This window comes from Aulonocara sp. 'chitande type north' Nkhata Bay, linkage group LG8 (genome assembly GCF_057382095.1).
Source record: "Aulonocara sp. 'chitande type north' Nkhata Bay isolate Kocher_YH1m ecotype deep benthic linkage group LG8, A_spYH_male_GT1.1, whole genome shotgun sequence".
NCBI classification, from domain to species: Eukaryota; Metazoa; Chordata; class Actinopteri; order Cichliformes; family Cichlidae; genus Aulonocara; species Aulonocara sp. 'chitande type north' Nkhata Bay.
Genome location: NC_141351.1, coordinates 6698161 through 6720029, shown reverse-complemented (window position 1 = coordinate 6720029; position 21869 = coordinate 6698161). Strand labels below are relative to the sequence as shown.

At 42.5% G+C, this 21869-nt stretch overlaps 1 protein-coding gene and 2 non-coding genes across 4 annotated transcripts in view; 2 read left to right on the top strand and 1 right to left on the bottom strand.

Moving 5' to 3' along the window:
* The window catches only part of rhbdf1b (rhomboid 5 homolog 1b (Drosophila)), a 39850-nt gene extending 18382 nt beyond the window's left edge, over positions 1–21468 (top strand). Inside the window, exons 2-20 of one of the 2 annotated variants that reach the window (XM_086303005.1) lie at positions 3989–4130; positions 7078–7211; positions 7537–7683; positions 12192–12420; positions 13742–13948; positions 15092–15214; positions 15462–15604; positions 15691–15945; positions 16023–16134; positions 16234–16308; positions 16909–17070; positions 17448–17548; positions 17741–17804; positions 18335–18429; positions 18563–18638; positions 18977–19077; positions 19226–19379; positions 19483–19706; positions 20504–21468. In XM_086303005.1, coding sequence (XP_086159131.1) covers positions 4017–4130; positions 7078–7211; positions 7537–7683; positions 12192–12420; positions 13742–13948; positions 15092–15214; positions 15462–15604; positions 15691–15945; positions 16023–16134; positions 16234–16308; positions 16909–17070; positions 17448–17548; positions 17741–17804; positions 18335–18429; positions 18563–18638; positions 18977–19077; positions 19226–19379; positions 19483–19706; positions 20504–20699 — 2712 coding nt within the window. In that variant the 5' untranslated portion in view covers positions 3989–4016 and the 3' untranslated portion in view covers positions 20700–21468. The remainder of the gene's footprint in view (positions 1–3988; positions 4131–7077; positions 7212–7536; positions 7684–12191; positions 12421–13741; positions 13949–15091; positions 15215–15461; positions 15605–15690; positions 15946–16022; positions 16135–16233; positions 16309–16908; positions 17071–17447; positions 17549–17740; positions 17805–18334; positions 18430–18562; positions 18639–18976; positions 19078–19225; positions 19380–19482; positions 19707–20503) is intronic. The other variant, XM_086303006.1, reaches the window with a different exon arrangement.
* trnai-uau (transfer RNA isoleucine (anticodon UAU)) lies at positions 2860–2953 on the top strand. The gene is made up of 2 exons: positions 2860–2897; positions 2918–2953. It is a non-coding gene; the product is annotated as a tRNA-Ile (tRNA).
* On the bottom strand, positions 18744–18837 carry trnai-uau (transfer RNA isoleucine (anticodon UAU)). Its single transcript has 2 exons — positions 18800–18837; positions 18744–18779 (listed from the first exon to the last, which is right to left on the bottom strand). It is a non-coding gene; the product is annotated as a tRNA-Ile (tRNA).
* Positions 21469–21869: the final 401 nt, after the last annotated feature.

The window sequence follows — 21869 nt, the reverse complement described above, 5'->3', positions numbered from 1 at the left end:
AGGACCTTAGAGATGCATCTGGCCTTTTGGTTCATCAGTCTGTCTCAGTGAAGAGTGGCTGTCAAGAAGCCATTATTCTTAAGGAAAGGAAACAGGGAGAAAAGACAGAGATGTGCCAAATTACACAAGAACTGGATTTAAAATCAGTTGCCTTAGGTCAGGGTTGTCAAACTGAAATACACAGTGGGCCAAAATTCAAAACTGGATCAAAGTCGCGGGCTAACATTAATATTCATTGAAAAAAATCTTCCTCCAAATATAAGAATGAATCTTTTCTTATGGACTCAAACAAGTTTTGCTGAAAAACTGAGTATGGAACAAGCAAAGCTTAATACTAAGCAATATATATAACTTATATAAACGTATATATATAACTTAATATTGCACACATGCAAAATCGAAATTCCAATTAAATAACACATCAGTGGAATTCATTTCTTAAATAAAAATTGTATTTGCAGCCAAAACACCAACAGAGCATTCTGGGAATTGTAGTATTAGCAGTACATGAACGGTATAATACCAGCAGGCCAGCTCTAATAGTAATTTTGTATGGCTTCGCGGGCCAGATGTAATTAGGCTACGGGCCAAATTTGGCCCGCAGGCCAGAGTTTGACACCTATGCCTTAGGTCTTTTTTAGGTCTAAATTTTTTGCTTCGGATTCTCATCTAGGTCAGGAAAGAGGTCAAATAACAGCCATCTGTAAAACACAGTGGAGGCTCTTTCATGGGTTGAGGCTGCATTTCAGACAGCAGTGTTGAAGATCTTCTCAAAATAGATGGAATTACTGATCCAGAAAGATTGAAGTATTGTTGTATGTTTAGCCAGTATGACAATGATCCCAAACACGCTGCCAATACAGTAAAAATTTCCATTTCTGGATAGAAAACCACACAATGGATTTTTGTTAGTGTTTTAGCATGTTAGTAGGTATTTATAACAGGGTCTTTAAAGTGTAAATTCCAGTCACATTAATTTTGGGCCTTAAAGTGTCTGAAAACCTCCACATTCTGAAGTTTTTTTTTATACATTTGTTAATTATCTTTTTTTGGAAGGGGCGGGGTATTATTGACCATGCAGTAACAAAACTATAAATTAAAACCAACATGTTGCCAGTAGCCACTAATGGAAACTACAGCGTGTATAAAACACCCAGCTTGTGTTTTGTTTTGCAGTGTGAGGTGTCTGCTAATGCGACATACCCACTCATAAGTGAACATGTTAGGTGTTAAAGCTGTACAGTTGCGCAGGAAGTCAGAAAAACATCGGTTGCCATAACACACCAACAGCAGTACCGAAAATCCCACTCCAGTGAAACCCACTCTGCATTAGCAGCATCACTCCTGTAACTCCAGACAGTGCTTGGAGCTACGCTGACATTAAAGTGGTGGTGCTCTGGACTAATTCTGGCTCTGTGATTCTCATTCATATCCCTCATCCTTTTCTTCTGCCAATATGGATGTGAAATAAGTCTTAAAAAGCATTTATAATCATCTTAAACAGGTCATTAAGAAATCTTGCTGGACTAAAGACAAAGCGCAAAGAGCAAGCTGATGAGGGTGTGATTAGTTTTGCAGACTTTAAATGCAAAACAAAGTATTGGATAAGGTGAAAATTAAGCCTAACGATTTACCTCGAGAGAGAAACATCTGTGCAAAATTTCATGGCAGTCTAGACAGCTCATGCAAAACCACAAATATAAACCTCATGGTGGCGGCTGAGCAATCGGGGGGATCGTCAAAGTCAGTAGACTTATCCCCTGGGAACCATGAATGTCTGCACAAAATATTTGGCAGTCTAATGCAATATTGAGATGCATTATTTGATAAGGGATGACGCTGCCGCTCCTTCAGTCTTATGTTCTGCTGTCACTAACGGTTTGTGTTGATATTTAACATGAATATTTATAGTGTAGGCTGAGTATTAGAGAACAATACAGTTAAGGTTGAAGCAATCTAACAGAAGGTACGATTATTCTGTCAGGACTGACGTTTTTACCACCTAGACAAATGATTGTGGTGAACCCTTCCACTTTTCACTTAAATCTGTCACAACCCCTCCAAAATAAACTGTGCTTAGCAGAAATGAGTTTGTTTTAGCCAAACCAAACCTCCCAGACTCCACCAACCTGAATAGCTCCAGCATATAATACAGCTAAACATACTGTCTACAACAAAGAACATGCACAACTCACGCTCCTTGTTGTGTCACTACTCCTACTACCATCTGCAGCTGAGTAATCACGCTTTATTTGTGCAAACGCCCACCCTATACTGACAACATCGAGTTCACACCTGCTCTGTAGGCACTGCCATGTAAAGATCACTATCAAAATAGACATGGCCTTTTCGCCTGAGAGCAGATACACAAGAAAATCGGATTTTACTGAAAAATACACTCTCGAAATGACAAGCCAAGTTATCCAAAAAAGAGATTCCTTCGCGTTTTTGCTGCAACTCTATAGGTTTGTGTGCAGGAGTTCTTGGGCTTTGGAAGTACATGCCATCCTGTCTGGATTCGTTTGCATCAAGAAGTACTCCTGCTGCCGCCTTTGATTTTCTGGCCAGAAGTCTGAATATCAGCTCCGGGATCACCTATGATGGAAGAGATTATTGTTGACTTTATGGCAAAAGAGGAGAGCCTGTAATTTCACTCACTGCCACGAATCACAGAACAATTCGCAGCAGAAACCTCGGCGGTGGTCGCTCATTACTTCTCACTAGAGCCCCATGCAGATGTCCTATTATGCAGTAATAGTCCCCTTCACTCATGCATAAGGACTTCCACTTGGCACAGGCTGTAACTGTGATCTGAGAAAGACTTCTCAAAATGAGCTGAAATGCAGACATCCTGCAGGGGCTCCAGTGGCGCAATCGGTCAGCGCGCGGTACTTATAAGACAGTAACCTGCAGAGCGATGCCGAGGTTGTGAGTTCGAGCCTCACCTGTAGCAGTGAAGTTTTAGGCTCTTCGGTTTATGAGATTTAAGCCAGACCGTGTGTGTGCGTGCGTGGGAGGGTAGAGTAGTGCTAAGTTGATGACAACTTTAACCCCACAAACACACTGCTGGCTTTTGATAGCTACACAATACTTTGTCTGATATTCTTTAAGCAATGAGCACAAAGTAGTTTAAAAATTACTCTAAAGACGGTGCTTGACTCTTCAGCACAGCAAGAACTTGGCGTGCTTGTGTTTTATCTGAGCACAAGCCTTCCATGTGAGCAGCTTAGTGCCACCTTGTGGTTGTGAAACATAGCTGCACCAACGTGCCTCCAAAACTCCAGGGGAGGAGTAAGTACTGGTAGATCTTAGTTTGCAGATAAATGCTGAGTATCCTGTGGGAATGGAGAAAATATTAACTGGTGTTTGGGAAAAGTTTAAGCTCAGCTGAAATAATGTGTCATGTGTTTGCATTAAGTTATCTAAATGTGCTGCAGTGCTGCTTGTAAGACGGCAAACAGAAGAGTAATGCTAAGTTTGTGAGTTTGAGCCTTACCTGGAGCAAAGGAGCAAACTGAAGCTATCAGTGTTGAGGAGTTAAACTTCAGGACACCGGAGGCGGAACGGTGCAGCTTGCTTGTGGCCAGAATAAGAAAATAGTGGGCCGCTGCTCCTAATAATATCAGCATGTTTATTTCAGTCAGTAATTCAGTTGACACAATCATCTGAAAGAAGATCATATAGTAGATCTGCTCAACTGTGGTTCAGTGTCACTCCACACTGTGATTCAGTTTGTTAGGAAAAGACTTCAAGTTGTTGGCAGACTAGTGGCTCATAATTTGGATTATTCAGGAATTTGCCTCAGTACTGTGTCTGTGCGAGGTCACATCACGTGGATTACAGCTGTTTATTGTTAGCACGCTCTGTCTACTGTCTGCGATTAATCGACCAAGCTGGTCACTTTGGATTTTTTGGCTTGTGACAGTTCGGTAATTTGTCTGAGCACTTTTTCCAAAAACCCATTTCCTTCTCTGTTTGTGTTGCCCAGCTGGCAGGTGTCAGGAGAGGCAGCGAGCATGGATGAGCCGAGCAGCAGGAACAGCAGCCTGCAGAGGAAGAAGCCACCATGGCTGAAACTGGACATCCCAACCATCCAGCTGACACCGGATGACACGCCAGCGCCCAACCAGGTGAAGGCACAGGACTCAAAAGCATGTCTGGAGTAAAAGCAAGATAAGAGGTGTAAAATTCTGACTACAAGCACATGTTATACTGGAAAAAAATCAATGTTTTTGAGCGCTTTCAACAACATCTGGCGGTCTTTCACCTGGTGGCAACCAGTGTTGGTCAAGTTACTTGAAAAAAGTAATCAGTGACTAATTACTGATTACTTCCCCCCAAAAGTAATCCCGTTACTTTACTGATTACTTATTTTCATAAGTAATTAATTACTTAGTTACTTAGTTACTTTTTAAAAACACGATTTACAACCTGAAGAGGTGATAAAGCGATAGATCTTTCAGCCCAATTCTACTTTTTCTACATAATCCATCATACAAAATGTAATCAAATGGAAAAGTCTCTTTTTTTAAAACTTGTTTTATTAGTTTTAATCTTTTAACTTTATGCATCAAGCAAAAATTAAATTATATGCAACATTCTCTGACTGGAAGAAATTTGTTTAACATTTAAAACTATTTTCTGCACATTCCAGCACATAAAATAAAATATTTTGTGTGTTTACACTCAGTCTTTCAAATACAGTGGGGCAAAAAAGTATTTAGTCAGCCACCGATTGTGCAAGTTCCCCCACTTAAAATGATGACAGAGGTCAGTAATTTGCACCAGAGGTACACTTCAACTGTGAGAGACAGAATGTGAAAAAAAAATCCATGAATCCACATGGTAGGATTTGTAAAGAATTTATTCGTAAATTAGGGTGGAAAATAAGTATTTGGTCACCTCAAACAAGGAAAATCTCTGGCTCTCACAGACCTGTAACGTCTTCTGTAAGAAGCTTTTCTGTCCCCCACTTGTTACCTGTATGAATGGCACCTGTTTGAACTCATCATCTGTATAAAAGACACCTGTCCACAGCCTCAAACAGTCAGACTCCAAACTCCGCCATGGCCAAGACCAAAGAGCTTTCGAAGGACACCAGGAAAAGTATTGTAGACCTGCACCAGACTGGGAAGAGTGAATCTACAATAGGCAAGCAGCTTGGTGTGAAAAAATCAACTGTGGGAGCAATCATCAGAAAATGGAAGACATACAAGACCACTGATAATCTCCCTCGATCTGGGGCTCCACGCAAGATCTCATCCCGTGGGGTCAAAATGATCATGAGAACAGTGAGCAAAGATCCCAGAACCACACGGGGGGACCTGGTGAATGACCTGCAGAGAGCTGGGACCAAAGTGACAAAGGTCACCATCAGTAACACACTACAACGGCAGGGAATCAAATCCCGCAGTGCCAGACGTGTTCCGCTGCTGAAGCCAGTGCATGTCCAGGCCCGTCTGAAGTTTGCCAGAGAGCACATGGATGATACAGCAGAGGATTGGGAGAATGTCATGTGGTCAGATGAAACCAAAGTAGAACTTTTTGGTATAAACTCAACTCGTCGTGTTTGGAGGAAGAAGAATACTGAGTTGCATCCCAAGAACACCATACCTACTGTGAAGCATGGGGGTGGAAACATCATGCTATGGGGCTGTTTTTCTGCCAAGGGGACAGGACGACTGATCCGTGTTAAGGACAGAATGAATGGGGCCATGTATCGTGAGATTTTGAGCCAAAACCTCCTTCCATCAGTGAGAACTTTGAAGATGAAACGAGGCTGGGTCTTCCAACATGACAATGATCCAAAACACACCGCCCGGGCAACAAAGGAGTGGCTCCGTAAGAAGCATTTGAAAGTCCTGGAGTGGCCTAGCCAGTCTCCAGACCTCAACCCCATAGAAAATCTGTGGCGGGAGTTGAAAGTCCGTGTTGCTCGGCGACAGCCCCAAAACATCACTGCTCTCGAGAAGATCTGCATGGAGGAATGGGCCAAGATACCAGCTACTGTGTGTGCAAACCTGGTAAAGACCTATAGTAAACGTTTGACCTCTGTTATTGCCAACAAAGGTTATGTTACAAAGTATTGAGTTGTATTTTTGTTATTGACCAAATACTTATTTTCCACCCTGATTTACGAATAAATTCTTTACAAATCCTACCATGTGGATTCATGGATTTTTTTTTCACATTCTGTCTCTCACAGTTGAAGTGTACCTCTGGTGCAAATTACTGACCTCTGTCATCATTTTAGGTGGGGGAACTTGCACAATCGGTGGCTGACTAAATACTTTTTTGCCCCACTGTAGATGAAAGTAAAACACAGCAGAAAATAAATAAAGTCAAAGACTAGCGGTCCTGTTGCTCTATTTTCACCTGTAAACCAGGAGTGGGGTAGGTGGAGGTTTACCCTGGTGCAGGTGTGCCGCGGTCAGTTGAAGAATCCGCGAGTTTCTCTGTGAATTTCCCATTACGTCGTTGAGCACTCGGTGCTTGCTTTTAGGGGTTTTTTTTCGCTGTAAAAAGAAGTTTTCTTCCCACGCACAACGGATGCTAATGTTTTTGTCACTTTTTATGGAATCAAACTCAAAGTAAGGTCAGTACTTCCACGCTTTAAACGCTGTACGCTCATACTCTCTCCGCACTCGATATATGATCCATTGTTGATCTGCACACAGCTGTTGTCACAAACGTCGCACTTGTTTACGTCACTGTCATGAGACACTCTAGCAAAAAAATCACGGTTTTAGTAACACAGTAACGCAGCGTGCCTACGGGAAGTAACAGCAATCTAATTACTGTTTTTTTGCAATAGTAATCCCTTACTTTACTTGTTACTTGAAAAAAGTAATCAGATTACAGTAACGCGTTACTTGTAACACGTTACTGCCCATCTCTGGTGGCAACTCAGTAAATTCCATCAAATGAAGAAGACCGTAGCACTGAAAACTCTAACCCTAGCGGATTGCTTCTTCTGTGTGGAATTAGCTTGTTCCTTGACATGCAGTCACTCATTCCCAGTGGTACAGAGCATGATTGTATCATTTGTGTGTGTGTTTATGTGTGTTTACGTTACAGCCAGTGAGGCGCCTGCGCAGCGTCAGCATGCCAGGGGAAAACCCTCAGACCTGCATTGCTGCCTTGGAAACCTCCAACAACTACCTCAGACCTCCTGCGGAGAGATTGCCCTCCATCACTCAGTCCATTAAAAGGTTAGACACACACACACACACACACACACACACACACACACACACACACACACACACACACACACACACACACAGGGGTATATAAAGAGAACTCCTCTGTCCTCTCTTCCTATTTTCTCCAGCTGCTAATTTCCTCTTTCTGCTTCTGCAAGCAAAATCCATAATTCTAATAATTCCTCAACTAAACTATTAGATGCTTTTGCTTCCTTTCAATTAATCCTGCTCTCTTTTTTCTCTTTCCCCCCCTTTTACTTTGGCCTTGCTTTTTTCTTTTTTCTTTCCCTCTTTGTCTCCCTTCAAACCTCTTACTCCGATGTGAACGTAGTGAGAAAAGGGTGCACTTTGAACGCATCAACACCGTTCCCCCAAAGGGCCAGAGGAGCCCCAGGAGGGTGTCAACCATCCGAAGGCGGTCCTGTATCCCCAAGATACTGACCGGGCGGCGTTCATCTATACCAAAACAAATCATCAGGTACATGAGAGGTGAAGTAGGGGGCCAGGATAACAGCGAGTAGAAGCTGTTAGTTGATTTTTTTTGACTAGTGGTAGATTATTGGGTTTCAGCAAGCTCCAGGGATGCCAGCATGGACTTAGTTAGTTGAAACATCTTGTCATGTGAGTCTTGACTCAGACTTTCAGGTGAAAAGCTACTGCTTAACCCGTTGCAACACAAATTCTATCCTTTAAACTACTCACCTGATCTAAAACAGGACCTGAAAATGGGCTTTCAGCACAGGTTCGATTTCCTAAATCCCAAAGACAAAGCCCAAAAGGAAGTAAAGGACTCCAGTTCTCTGTCACTCCACTTGATTTGCAGTATGCTGAAAGGTTAATATGGGTTTATTTTTTTTGTCCAGTGATGCTAAAAACATGTTTGTTGCTTAATGTCTAATCCAGCCTTAACATTGAGTAAAACAGCTAAACTGAGACTGAAAGCTGGTGGACTAACATACAGACATCAAATAACTACTGAGTCTTCAAAACAGATGCTATTTGCTTGTAAGATCACACCTTTAACTCCAAAGGTGACATATCTGTGTTGTGTTTGTGCTTTATCTTTAAAACATGTTGAAATTCTCAGTAAAAATGGAGCTGATTTGTGAAGCATTTACACGCTATATTGAAAATAATAGAAATAAATTTAAAAATGATTTTCTTTTGAAATGTTCGTGTAAGATTTGATACATTTTATGATGATGACATGTTTATCACCCAGAACGCTTCATGTCATATTTATATTTACATTAAATTATGGCAGTCATCATTTATGAATGCAAAAATGCTATTTTATGTCTGTCAAAACTGTTTTACTTTTGGCATTTTTCTTTGATTCAGCCAAAGAAATTGGAACAAATTATGTGTTCCTGACTTAGAAGGCTGTTAGTAAGTGTCCAAAGATACAGTTTACAATGGGTTACTGCTAAGTTGTCTGTTACATGTAGAAACAACACTGGTCCATCCTTTGAGGTACGTGCCTGTTTTATGCTTGAATGATTCATAGGTCAGTGTTAAGTGGCTTTACAAACAAAAATATTATTCATCTGAAAATGGTCAGATACAAGGATGGGACTGAAAGAAGCCAATGAAAGAGCCTGAGAAAGCCCAGAGAAGAACACTTTAAAAAGTGATAGGAAAAGTCAGTCTCCTTGGAAGCAAAACATAAAGAAATGAGGGGTGACTCATGAGTTTTGCTCAGTACTGTATGACAGTACTAAACTGGCCTGCCTGCAGTAACTGATACATTATTAAATATGACAGCGTTGAGCGGCTGAAACTGCGTGTCAAGCAATAACTGTGCAAACGTGTTTTTCAAAACTAACTTTGGTTCACACTTGATGCAACACAAAGAAAAACACATTACTGTCCCAACGTCTTTTCCAAAAAACATTAAGATGTACAAGTTTCAGCATTTAATGTGTTGTCTTTGTTATGTTTTCAGTTGACATGGTGGTTTAAAAGATTTTCAAACTCATTGGTCACATTTTCTTCATGCCACAGCTGCGAGGGTTTGTTGGTGTCAGTCCAGGTCATACACAGGACCACATGGTTTGTAGGAGACAACATAACACAAACGCTCATTCTGGCTATCTTATGTGCGTCATACCACTTCAAAGCGGCTGCTTAAACAGAATTAAATTAATGTAAACGTTTGAAGACGGAGCCGCAACTCAAACCTACAGATACTCTTCAAAAGAGAGTGTCCTAATGTTCTAATTTCATCTTGCAGAAATGTATTAGCTTTTTATTTGCATTTGTGGAAGAAGCACAGGACGCGTTTGATGTTCGTGAGAGAATTAATGCGATTGTATGTGACTCGTGGAGGTTAGCTGAGGTCCCTCCTCCGCAAGAGTTCACGAATCCATGCTAAATCTTTACTATTCAAACAAAGCACGTCTCTGAGTGTGATTTGTTGTGTGCACGCGGGGTATCTTGGAGGACACCCTGATGTTTGTTTATCGTTTCTCCCTCCTAATGCCCATGATGATCTTTCTTCTCTCCCTCCTTCTAACGTTCCATTTCCTGTGGTATGTTAGAGGGAGAACTGGTGTTTACATTCACTCCTGCAAAACAAGGCAGAGACACAGGCCGGCAGAGGGAGAGGGGACTCACTGATAGAGATCGTTGGGGGCTGTTGATGTGGGGAAAATGTTCAGTTTGACGAGGACCAGCATCGCTGTCTTTTTTGCCCAGTAGGTCACATCCTTTCATGTGAGCTCTTAAGGAGGGACGTCTCCAGACAAATTAACGCTCTTTGTCGGGTATGGAAATTTAGGCTGTGTGTGCTGGTGACACAAGTTCAGAAAACAAAGATCCACCCACTCATTGTGTGTTATATAGTCCAGCTGGATGAAATTGGAAGCTCTCTGTGGATTTCTTTTCACGTCATGATGTGGACATCAGCCTCCCGTCTGACTGAGGAGTTTAGCACTGGATTCTCTCAAACTTTGATTAACCAGGAGAGCACAGTAGAAGAAAGGGATGTTCAGCAGACTCCAGACATGTGCTGATCCTCCGCTCTTTGCTTAGCGGTGACGTAGAGCTGGCCTGGATATCAGGAAATCCCCTTATGGAACATTATATGTGGGATTTGTGAAGGATCAGTTTGTATTTGGCAGATTGAGGTTTATTAGGAGTCAGGGGCTAAGCGGGGACAGTACTGGCGATGGAGATCACTCAGCTCCAGAGTCCCCAGCCCAATCAGGAATGAGCCATACTCTAAAGCCCTCTTGGAGATCTCAGGACAGGTGAGTGCGCTGAGGCAAACTGGAGCAGAGCAAAACATCTGGCTCAGCATGAGATGCTTTGGAAAGTCAGTGACATGCTGGCCTTTTAAAAAATGGTGTTGACAACCAGCTTTCAATGGATGGACAAATAAATCCCTGATGACCTTTCAGCATATTGTGGTTCACAAGTATTAGAGGGAACTAGAGTGCTGCACACGTTTTTCAGGCTTTAGAAAATGTAACTCATGAGAGAGACTCTGGACTTCTCAGACTAGGGCAGATGAACCATTTACCTACCTCACAGCACAATGTTGTACTTTGTAGTTATGTATTAAAAAACTCATTCATATTGTTTCTAGGAAAACAACTTGAATGAGTTTGCCGTGAATTACAATGCGTTCTTAAAATAATGTCTATTTTGACTTTAATAGTAATTTTATCAGTGGTCACACTTGCTGCCTCCACATGTGGCTATGAATGAATGAGACTGGGCATGTGCAAACTGAACCAGCAGTAGTCTAATTGTTTTATAGCTACCTGGATTTTTTGTGTAGTGTTTGTTTGGATTGTGCAAAGCTTTACCCTTCTGCCTTTTCTTCTCCCTGATGCCCAAAATGCCGTGTGAGCCCATAATTACGTCGACTGTTGTTTCATGTGTACCAGCCTTACCTGGAGGATGTGGAGACTAATGCACGCGTGTTAAAATTGCTTTAATCTTCTGCGATGTGTGGTTGTTTCGTGCTGTCGTCAAGCAGTCTGAATGTTTTGTTCGCGTTTTGTGTGGGTGACTAAGAAAAAGAAAAGAAAGAAAAAGACGTGCTCGCTTGCTCGTGCGTGTGCCCAAAAAGAAAAAGAACTGCTTTTCTAAACAAACAACTGTCACCGAGCCTGAAATGAGCCCATTTCTGAAATTTGGCCTTGTTGTTCCACCAGGATTTAATATTGTTTATGAGGTTTGTGTGATTGCTAGCTGCATTTAAGGAAACAAACATTTTGTAACTGTGCAAAAGTTTTTGAGAAGTCTGGATCTCCTGTCCTCCTTATTTCTCTCTCTCTAATCCCGCTGTTTACGTCTCCGTTCTTGCTCAAGGCATCCAGTCTAAATCCTACCGTTGTTTTGTTTTTGTTCCAAACCTGTTTCCTCTTTTTAAGAGATCCCTCTCTGGAGGGACAGTAATCAGGGCTGCGCCACCCCCACCCTGTCCTTGTGCAGCCTTAAAAGGCTTCCCCAGCTGGCGTTTTTCTTGATGATGAGGGCTGAGTGTTTATTACTAAACGTTCTGCTCTCTAAACAGCCTCCCCCTCCTCCCACTGATCGGTTAACACGCAGCCTGATGTGCGGACACAGTTCTTGGAAAAAGGGGGACCTGAATGCACATTTATCGAACTGAAATGTAATAAACAAAGACCCATATTGTGTCATCTACTCTGGGAATATGAGGCAACATCTGCTTCTTTTCTGCCAGCAGAGGGCTGTAAATTATATAAGGAAACAAGACAGTGTATTTCATCCAGGCTCTCAAAGCTGGGTTCAAACTTGCACACATTAGACAGAGATAAAAGTACAAGAAGAGCATCTTAGATGTTATAATATAAAAGTGTTGTTTTCTTGACTTTTTAAAATCATGGCCCGTATTTCATCCTGATTCATTATTAAGTTCTTGTGCTAAGATGAACCTGATTCATTTCTGACACACTACCACTACATCAAAAAAAGTATATGCTTTCACTAAGCAGAGTGTGTCCTCTCCCCCAGGGGTACGGCTGACTGGTTTGGGGTGAGTAAAGACAGCGACAGCACCCAGCGATGGAGGAGGAAGAGCCTGCAGCACTGCAGTCATCTGTACGGGGGTCTGAAGACGCAGGTGATGAGGGAGATGGAGCTTCACAGCCAAGACAATCTCTCCCTTGCCAGCACTGAGACCCCTCCTCCCCTCTACCTCCCACCCCTCCACCCCAGTCATCACCACTATGGCATGCAGAGGGTAGGCCTGCGCCAATGTGGGGGGGGGCGCATGTTAGAGGGATGGAGACGTAGATGGGCACCTTTTCTTTCGTCACATTTCTCCCCCACCTCTCTCCTCCTGTTCTTCATGTCACATCTTGAAAATCGGGGTCGCTTTAGCGCCTTGCTTTGTTCGCTTTCGTAGGGTTCAATTGATGGGGTCTTAACAGAGAAAGAACTTTTTATTGACGATTTGTTTGACTAACCGCAAAAACAACAAGCCACTGAAAGTCACAATAATGAGTGCAGCACTGATATTAATTATACAGTTACAGATGACGGTTTTTCCAAGTAGCATTTTTAAACACATTAGACGTCTTTAGAAAGCATCAATTATTTCTGTTGTTACACAAAAATATAATTATTTCAGAAAAAAATAAAAATTACCAGGGTTAATATCATCAGTCCCAAGTTAAAACTGCAAAACTTTGAGCCGTCACTTTAGAAAGCATCAGCCCAAAAGTCAAAGAAGTCATTTTAGAGCTGAGAAAAAGAATTATTGAGAGAATGAGGTGGATATAGAAAGTTATCACAGCATTTCAAAGTTATAAGAACTGAAAAATCATCAAGAAATGTCTTCCTTCTCTCACCCCAACTGGTCCCGGCAGATGGCCCCGCCCCTCCCTGAGCCTGGTTCTGTCTGAGGTTTCTTCCTGTTAAAAGGGAGTTTTTCCTTCCCACTGTCGCCAAAGTGCTTGCTCATAAGGAGTCATATGATTGTTGGGTTTTTCTCTGTATCTATTATTGTACGATCTACTGTACAATATAAAGCACATTGAGGCGACTGTTGTTGTGATTTGGCTATATAAAGAAAATTGAATTGAATTGAATGAATTGAGTCACACAGTACACAGTAATACTAATGTAAGCATTCAAAATAAATCTAGGATGCTGGAAAAGCTGTGTTGAAATTCCTTGCTCTGTTAAATGCTTAAAAATTAAATTTTCATGGCGGGGGAGGGGAGGGGCTAATAATTCTGTACTCCTTTCATTGTGAATTCTGTGTAGCTAATAGCATGTCAGCGTAGCCCGCTAAGTGCTAGTAGCCTAAAAAGCCCTTGGTTTAGCAAATTTATCTGAAACTTTGCCCTTAATTTTAGTATAAAAGATCATATCAGACGTAAAACATAAAGCACATGTGAAGTAAAATCTACTTACCCCCTTTTACATCAATTTAACCCTAATATCGATGTGTATGTGCATCCCTGTTGCCTCTTTTGTTCTGTCGTGTCAATCGAGCTTAAAAGAAAAAGGTTGTGGTGAACCGACACACTTGTGCGACGCGTTGTGTTTGTGTGCAGATCGTAGACCCCCTGGCTCGGGGTCGTGCCTTCCGCAATGTGGAAGAAGTAGATGGCTTGAGCGCCCTGCAAACTCCCATGACGCCCGGCACAGCTTCCCTCTGCTCATTTTCCAGCTCACGCTCTGCCCTCAATCGTCTCCCACGACGACGCAAGCGAGAATCTGTCGCCGTCATGAGTCTCAAGGCGGCGGCGGCGCTAATGAAGGTGTATATTTGTTGTTTATTCCAGAATTCCTACCTAAGACGGTCTTGCTGTCTTTGAATTCTTCTACACTGCTGCCTGTCAAGATAGTCATGCATGTTCCTCCTTCCTGGTATTAAAAGCTCATGCAACAGATTCTAGTAAGATAGCCCATAAAAGGACTTTGATTTACATTAAGTTATTTCTTATTTGTCCCAGAAAAAATACACTTACCATAATGATTTGGCAGGTTTTTTTTCTGTACACAAGCATGTTGTGTAAAACAGGAGATTTGCGTGTCCTGTTGGGGATTAAAGTCAGGCGCTATACTTTACAGCAGTGTGCACGTGACTGTCCTTGTGTGAACCACGAGCTACAGAACACATATGTAAAGCAATTATGCTGCTGTTCAGAGTGTGTGTGTGTGTGGTGGGGGGGGATTACTGGGGGTTTTACCAGCAGATGATCCGTGACAACACCAGTGAATGCTCAGTTATCTGCTGCTTTGTTTTCAGAGCACTCTGGAAGAGCTGAGCTCATATAGGTGCAAACCCGCAGAGGCCACATCGCATCATTAAGATACGCGGTCTCACTCTTTTGCATCAGTGCTTAGGTTTAGTTACCAAAAACTACTTGGGGAAGATTTAGGAAAAGTTTCACTACTGTGTTGTTCTCTTTTTGCTTGTGTTTTTTTTCCAGCAGGTGATCAAACTGATCCTTTGTATCTTCTCTCTCTGTCTCTCTTCTCCTCTGTTTTTCTTTCCCTCTCCTTCTGTTGAGCTTCTTCCCAACTTCTCTTTTCTTAAAAGTAAAATAAATAAATAATGCAGATCGAACAAGCAATGACAATCAAGTAGACCAGTATGGGAAACGGCATAATGATCCACTTGGGAAAGTAAATCTGTTGGGCATTTTTCTGGTTGCAACGGTGACAGACAGGCCAAAAAACATGATACTTAGATATTTCATTTAAGTGTGACGCCGAGGGGTTCATAGGTGAGCAGGTTAGAGCTTTTTCACTATTACCATGAACCCAGTGAGCCACCTTGTGGCTCTCATTTCGCAATGATAAAGTAATACCTTTATTATTAAGGTGCTTTTGTCGATGTGATTTAGAAAATTTCCTCCATCTTTGTTTGAAATGTCCTGTTTATGATCGTTTCTCAGGGCCGGACGTTAGGCGAGAGCACCGCTGGGCGGCGGCGCAGACGGAGTTTCATGCCTCCTAGTTTCTTCGAAGATGACACTGCGGATTTCCCCGATGACCTAGATACTTCTTTCTTCACCAGAGTGAGCAGTGGACACACTCTCTCAAAGCGACTTTTAGTCACTGTGACATTCATTTGAATTCACAGATTGATAAAGCTTGCATTTTTTCGTTCAGGATAAGAACTTCCTGCAGCATAATTTTCAGTTCTGCAATCTTCTGAATGCGATAGCCCGCAGAGGCTTCATGTAGCAAAAACATGTGTGCTTATTTCTGTGAAATAAATTAAAAATACTGTCTACGATGTATTTATGAGATGAGTCTTTGCAGGAAGGCCTGCAGGATGAGTTGTCCAGCTATGCTGACGAGGTTTTTGAGACTCCGTCGGAGGCTGCCCTCAAACAGCTAGATGAGAGCGAGCTCACGGGAAGCGCTCTGGATAGGAACGAACTAGAGAGGAGTCATCTCATGATGTAGGTCTCCACTGTATCCTTCACATGCACACAAAAAAATGAAAGGAGCTGCAATCCCTTAGAATGCTTCCTCCTCCCCGATTCAGGCCTTTAGAGCGAGGGTGGCGGAAGGCAAAATCCGGCTCTGCGGTCCAACCCAAAGTCCGCCTGAAACAGGAGGTGGTGAGCGTCAACAGCCATCAGCAGCGAGGGCAAAGAATCGTGGTTCCGGTTAAGAAGCTTTTTGCCAGAGAGAAGAGGCCGTACGGGCTGGGCATAGTCGGACGTCTCACTAACCGGTCGTATCGCAAACGCATAGACAGCTACGTCAAGCGGCAGATTGAAGACATGGATGATCACAGGTGAGACGGGATGTGGCTGTTTAGAAATGTTTAAATGCAAAAAGTAAACAATGCATTAAAAATGCTTCCCTCTCCAGGCCTTTTTTTACCTACTGGATCACCTGCGTCCACCTGCTCATTACCATTCTGGCTGTCACCATTTACGGTATTGCCCCTATCGGCTTCTCGCAACACGAAACTGTCGACTCGGTAAGTAAAGTGTTCGACTTTTATAAGGGTTTAATGCTGCTTTGTTACAAATGTTTGAATATTGAGATTTTTATTTTTTATTATTTTTTTATTTTTGAGGTGCTGAGGAACAAGGGGGTTTATGAAAACGTGAAGTTTGTGCAACAGCAAAACTTCTGGGTGGGTCCGAGCTCTGTAAGTACTTCCAGTCTTTTATCCACCGCCTTTCACACTACTAAAAATCGCAGGCGAGTTTGAATCTCAGTGACCTCTGCCTCAAGGTCAGAGGTCAGAAGTCGAGTTTTCTAAAAATCTTGTGAATGCGATAATTAAAGAACAAAGTGATGTAGAATTGAAAGAGGCTGTACGCCCTCTTTAACCATAAGTGTGTATAATCTGCTCATGTATTCATGAACACTTGTTGTATTAGCTACTAATACACACAAATATCATATAAATATAATGTATAAATAGTACAATAAAGCAATGGAAAAATGGTTAAGTGTTAGTTTAAAGTTAAATGATTCAAACGCATGTCGAAATTAAATGCATGTATGATTTTTGACTAAATAAAGGAATAAATGGTTAAAATATACATTTTCTGTTGTAGTAGTATTTAAACACACCAGGTTCCATATTTAAATTAATCACACAATCTTCAGTTGAAATGAATGCGCAAATGTATTTGTTTGTTTCCTGTGGCTGGTGTCTTGAAAGACTTATTTGACAGAGGTGTTAGGATCTACATGGACATTTTTCTTTTCAAATTGTCACGTCATCTCTTCTTCGCCACAGGAAGCGCTGATTCACCTGGGAGCCAAGTTTTCCCCGTGCATGCGTCAGGATGAAGAGATCCACAAGCTGATCCAGGAGAAGCGAGCACTAGAGAGAGAATCGGGCTGCTGTGTGAGGAATGATCGCTCCGGCTGCCTGCAGACTCTACAGGAGGAGTGTTCGGTCAGTCACACCAGCTTAGATTTGAAAGAGTCTCAGCACCAACCATGACCTGTTTATTTCAGGCACACTATGATTTTATTGAAACTTGTGCTCAGAAAATGATACCTTACTGATGGGCAGGTCACCTACCAATTGGAAGGTTGATGGTTTGATCCCTGTCTGCTCCAGTCTGCATGCCAAATATCTTTGGGCAAGATATTAACCCCAAGTTGCTCTCTGATGCTGTTGGAGTGTGTATGCATGTTAGGTAGAAAACAGTGAATGAAGCATGTTGTGTAAAGCACTTTCAGTACTCAGATAGTGCTATACAAGAACCAGTCCATTGACGTATAGTGTCAGTGCATTCTGAATATACATGGCATGTCTTTGCTCTGCAGAGCACACTGGCAGTGTGGGTGAAGTGGCCTCAGCACCCCAGTGCTCCTTCTTTGAACAGTGAGCTCCGGCAACATGGTGCCGTTTGCCATCAGGACCCCAGGTAACATGATTATCATTCTTCAGCTTTAATAGAAAACAATTTTGGATGAAGGACTCATAACTTAAGACAAGAGCAACAGTCTGCCGGACAGACTTTGTTTTTATCCATGTGTGGGCTGAGCTGTTGGAGCCGACTTACCCTGCTGGAAGACGTCAGTGTTCACTCTTATTTCTTGTACTTTTGATTTTGCAGAATCTGTCTGGAGCCAGCCTCTGTTTCACCGCATGAGTGGCCGGATGACATCACTTCTTGGCCTGTAAGCGCACTAACATGTTATCAGTCTAACCTCACAACATCCACAGGGTTAGATTAAGGGTTTGGTTTTATTTAAAACAAATGCTAAACAGGCCACTGTTCGGAAACTAGGAGATACATTTCCACTGAAGTCTTTAAGCATTTTTCAGTGTTACAGCTAAAATTCGTAACCAAAGCCAAACCCTACCCCTAACTCCAGATGGGCCAAGTGTTCATCTGATACTATTATTTATCAACGAGTAGATACATGGATCAGGTAGTATCAGATAGCAATGATTCTGTTTCTAAGCCAGTCATATACCAAAAGGCTAAGATGTCTGATTATACAACTGTAGCTCAGTACAACTGTACTGCAAGAGAGTCTCTAAAGACTAATGTAATATTGCATTTAAGTGGTTTGGTTCAAGTCAATGTGAGGCAAACAGTTGTCTCCTTGTTCTCCTTGTGTGTGTGTGTGTGTGTGGTTTTTTTTTTCTAAACTGTTGTAACTGTAATCCGATGAGAAACTTTCACTGTGGTTTTGATTTGTAGGTTTGCACAAGGTTCAACTCGGGGAATCACACTAACCTCCCCCACATTGATTGCACCATCACAGGCCGGCCCTGCTGCATCGGAACCAAAGGACGGTGAGGATCGGGATCACTTATTTACAACACGTGCTCAGTAACAGCGTCAAACATTAACAGTATCTTTATAAATGTGTTTGAATAAAAGATTAGTACACTGATCTCTACTTAAAAACCTGAATTCGTGTTGCAGGTGTGAAATAACTTCTAGAGAGTACTGTGATTTTATGCATGGCTACTTCCATGAGGAGGCTACGCTCTGCTCACAGGTAGGACAAACAGCACACACACACCTTTTTTAACTGCATGTTTAAAAACAGTGGCCTGTGTAAATTTGCTCCTTTAAGTGAGAGCCTGGTGATTTAAAACATTGTTGCTCCAGGTGAGGCTCGAACTCACAACCTCGGCATTGCTCTGCAGGTTACTGTCGTATAAGTACCGCGCGCTGACCGATTGCACCACTGGAGCCTGCAGCACACAGTGCAACAGAATGGACTGTGGACTGCATTCACCTCTGGCACGTTCCACCACAAGGTGGCAGCAGAGCATCACTGACTGTTGTAGCCGTAACCCTGACTGATTGTATTGTTGTTTTCATTTGTGTCAGGTGGCCTGCATGGACGATGTCTGCGGTTTGCTGCCTTTCCTCAACCCAGAGGTCCCTGATCAGTTCTCTCGGCTCTGGTTGTCCCTGTTTCTTCATGCTGGGTGACTGCACTCTTCCTTTCTCCCTTCAGTATTTAAAGCAGCCATGAAGATGTTAAATTATGGGAAAAACTTAGTTGCCTGAATACTTCAGTGAAAATGTGCATGCATTTGTGGAATGTTAAGGATAACTGGTTGCTTGTCCCTGCAGAATTCTGCACTGCTTGGTTTCGGTGTTGTTCCAGATGACGGTGCTGAGGGATATAGAGAAGTTGGCTGGCTGGCTCAGAATCTCTATTATCTACATGCTCAGTGGCATCACTGGCAACCTGGCCTCTGCCATCTTCCTGCCCTATAGAGCAGAGGTACAAGCTGATGTTGATGTTGCCAAAAAATATCATAGTTATACATTGTTTTCATTTAGTCGATCTGTGTGCGATCTATAGGTGCCTGTCTTTTTCTTCCCAGGTGGGTCCTGCTGGCAGCCAGTTCGGCATCCTGGCTTGTCTTTTTGTGGAGCTGTTTCAGAGCTGGCAGATCCTCGAGCGACCGTGGCGAGCGTTTGCTAAGCTGTTGGCCATCTCTGTGTTCTTCTTCTCTTTCGGTTTGCTTCCCTGGATCGACAACTTTGCCCACATCTGTGGTTTCGTTTCCGGATTCTTCCTGTCCTTCGCCTTCCTCCCATACATCAGGTAAGTGACTATTGCTCTGTGTGCTTTTCTATCCAGGCTTTACTGCATTGGCAGTACATTCGAGGCCATTTTAATGCTAAGAAATGAAGCAGCTGCTAATCAGATGCTTTCTAGATGGTATTACATGGTAGGTCAAAATGTGACCGCACTTTTATGTGTGTTCAGTCCAGCTCTTGTGTAGCTCTTGTGTAATCTAGCATACCTCAGTGTTGTCTGATGGAGTAGAGGGATTAACTGAAGGGCCAGATGCATCTCTTAAACACTTTCATCTACTGTTTATCTGCTTCTACTACTTCTCCTTTCCTCTTTTCTTTTATCTTTTCTATGTTTTTTAAGACAGGCTGCTAGTAACAAAGTGCCTAAAGATACAGTTTAAAACAGATTCTGAATACGAGTGAAAAAGCAGTAAGTGTCCAAAGAAAAGCTGTGAAAGACCTTCAGAAAGCCTGGAGGACTACTGCTGAAGGAAGGTCTGACTCCTTGGAAGCAAAATATAAAGAAATGAAAGGAACGGTTCACATGTTGTGGAAATTGAAGAGACTGAAAACTGTTGCCACTACTTTATATTTAAAGCTAAATTAAGCTGGCGCTAGTTAGCTTAGCTTAGCATTCACTTGACTTACCTCTAGATTCTTTATTCTTTCCTTTGACTGAACGTTTCCTCAGTCTATATGCAGTGTTTTCATTCCCTTCATCACTTTCATGATTTAAGAGGTTTGATGCAAAACAATGACCGTTCTCTGAGGGAAGTAATGATGTCACTGTTGTTTTGTTGTTGTTGTTTTTTCACCCACCAGCTTCGGCCGTTCCGATATGTACCGAAAGCGAGTCCAAATCTGCGTCTTCCTGCTGATCTTCCTGGGTCTGTTCTCCGCTCTGGCCGTTCTCTTCTACATCTACCCCGTGAAGTGCGACTGGTGCGAGTACCTCACCTGCATCCCCATCACAGACAAGTTCTGCGAGAAGTACGACCTAAACGCACATCTCCTCTGACTGTTAGTCCTTGGAGTCCAAGCTGATGTCCACTGATAAGATTAGGATGTGTGAAATGGTGCTTGGCAGCACTTACGACTGATAAAACCATCAGTATTTCTAGATTTTGTACGGACTGGTGAATTCCAGATGTATTTTTTCAATATACAAAACAACATGCATGAAAGCCTTCAATATGCATGAAAACAAGGAGAACAATGGACTAATAACTGATCTGTGTGTGACTGATCTTGTCCTGGGCTATTCAATGTCCACTTGCACTGGCCAGTAACAGTACACCTTAGTGGCCACATGGAAGTTTTATTTGGTACTTTTTACCCAGCAGTCACAGCTTCCTGGACGCTCTGCCGTGAACTCTAAGGACACAAGGCTCTAAATTCATCAGCGTGCCTTACTGATACAGCACAGCCTCTGACTTTAATGTCTGTGGAAACTGCTTTCAGACACAAATCATGTCAAATATGTTTTTTACTTCAGTATTTGGAGGCTGGAATGCCATTTTGTTTATTTGTTTACCACTCTGGAAACCACAGCCTTTAAAGCACTCCAGTCACAAATGGATGTTCTGTTTTTTTAATATTCACCTCTTTTTATATATATATATATGTTTACAAAAAACAACAACAAAAACAAAAACAGGTGGGTTCATGCGCTCAATCGTAGAAAGCTGTTAAAAGGTGAATTTGTGTATGTGTGTGTGTTTTATTAAAAGTGGTGGCGTTTTAGCTACCTGGCAATGAACACATGAGGACAAAATCCGTGACTGTGTGTTGTCTGTTCTCAGATAGCCAGAGATTGATGCTTAAACTCACAACCTCAGCATTGGGGGCAGGGATAGCTCAGTAGGTAGAGTGGTGGCCCCATGATCGGAAGGTCGGGGGTTCGACTCCACTGAACGGCTACCCTGAGGTACCCCTGAGCAAGGTACCGTCCCTACACACTGCTCCCCGGGCGCTGCACTGGTGGCTGCCCACTGCTTCACTGGGTGAATGGGTTAAATGCAGAGGAACTATTTCCCTATGGGGACTAACAAGCTCACTTTTTGCTTCATAAGTTAGTACTCTCTACCAGACTGCACCACTGGAGCCCACTGTGTCTGTGGTTTTTGAGTTTGTGAATTGTCATGAATGACTGTGACTCGCACAGATCTTTTTTTTTAGATGTGTCCTT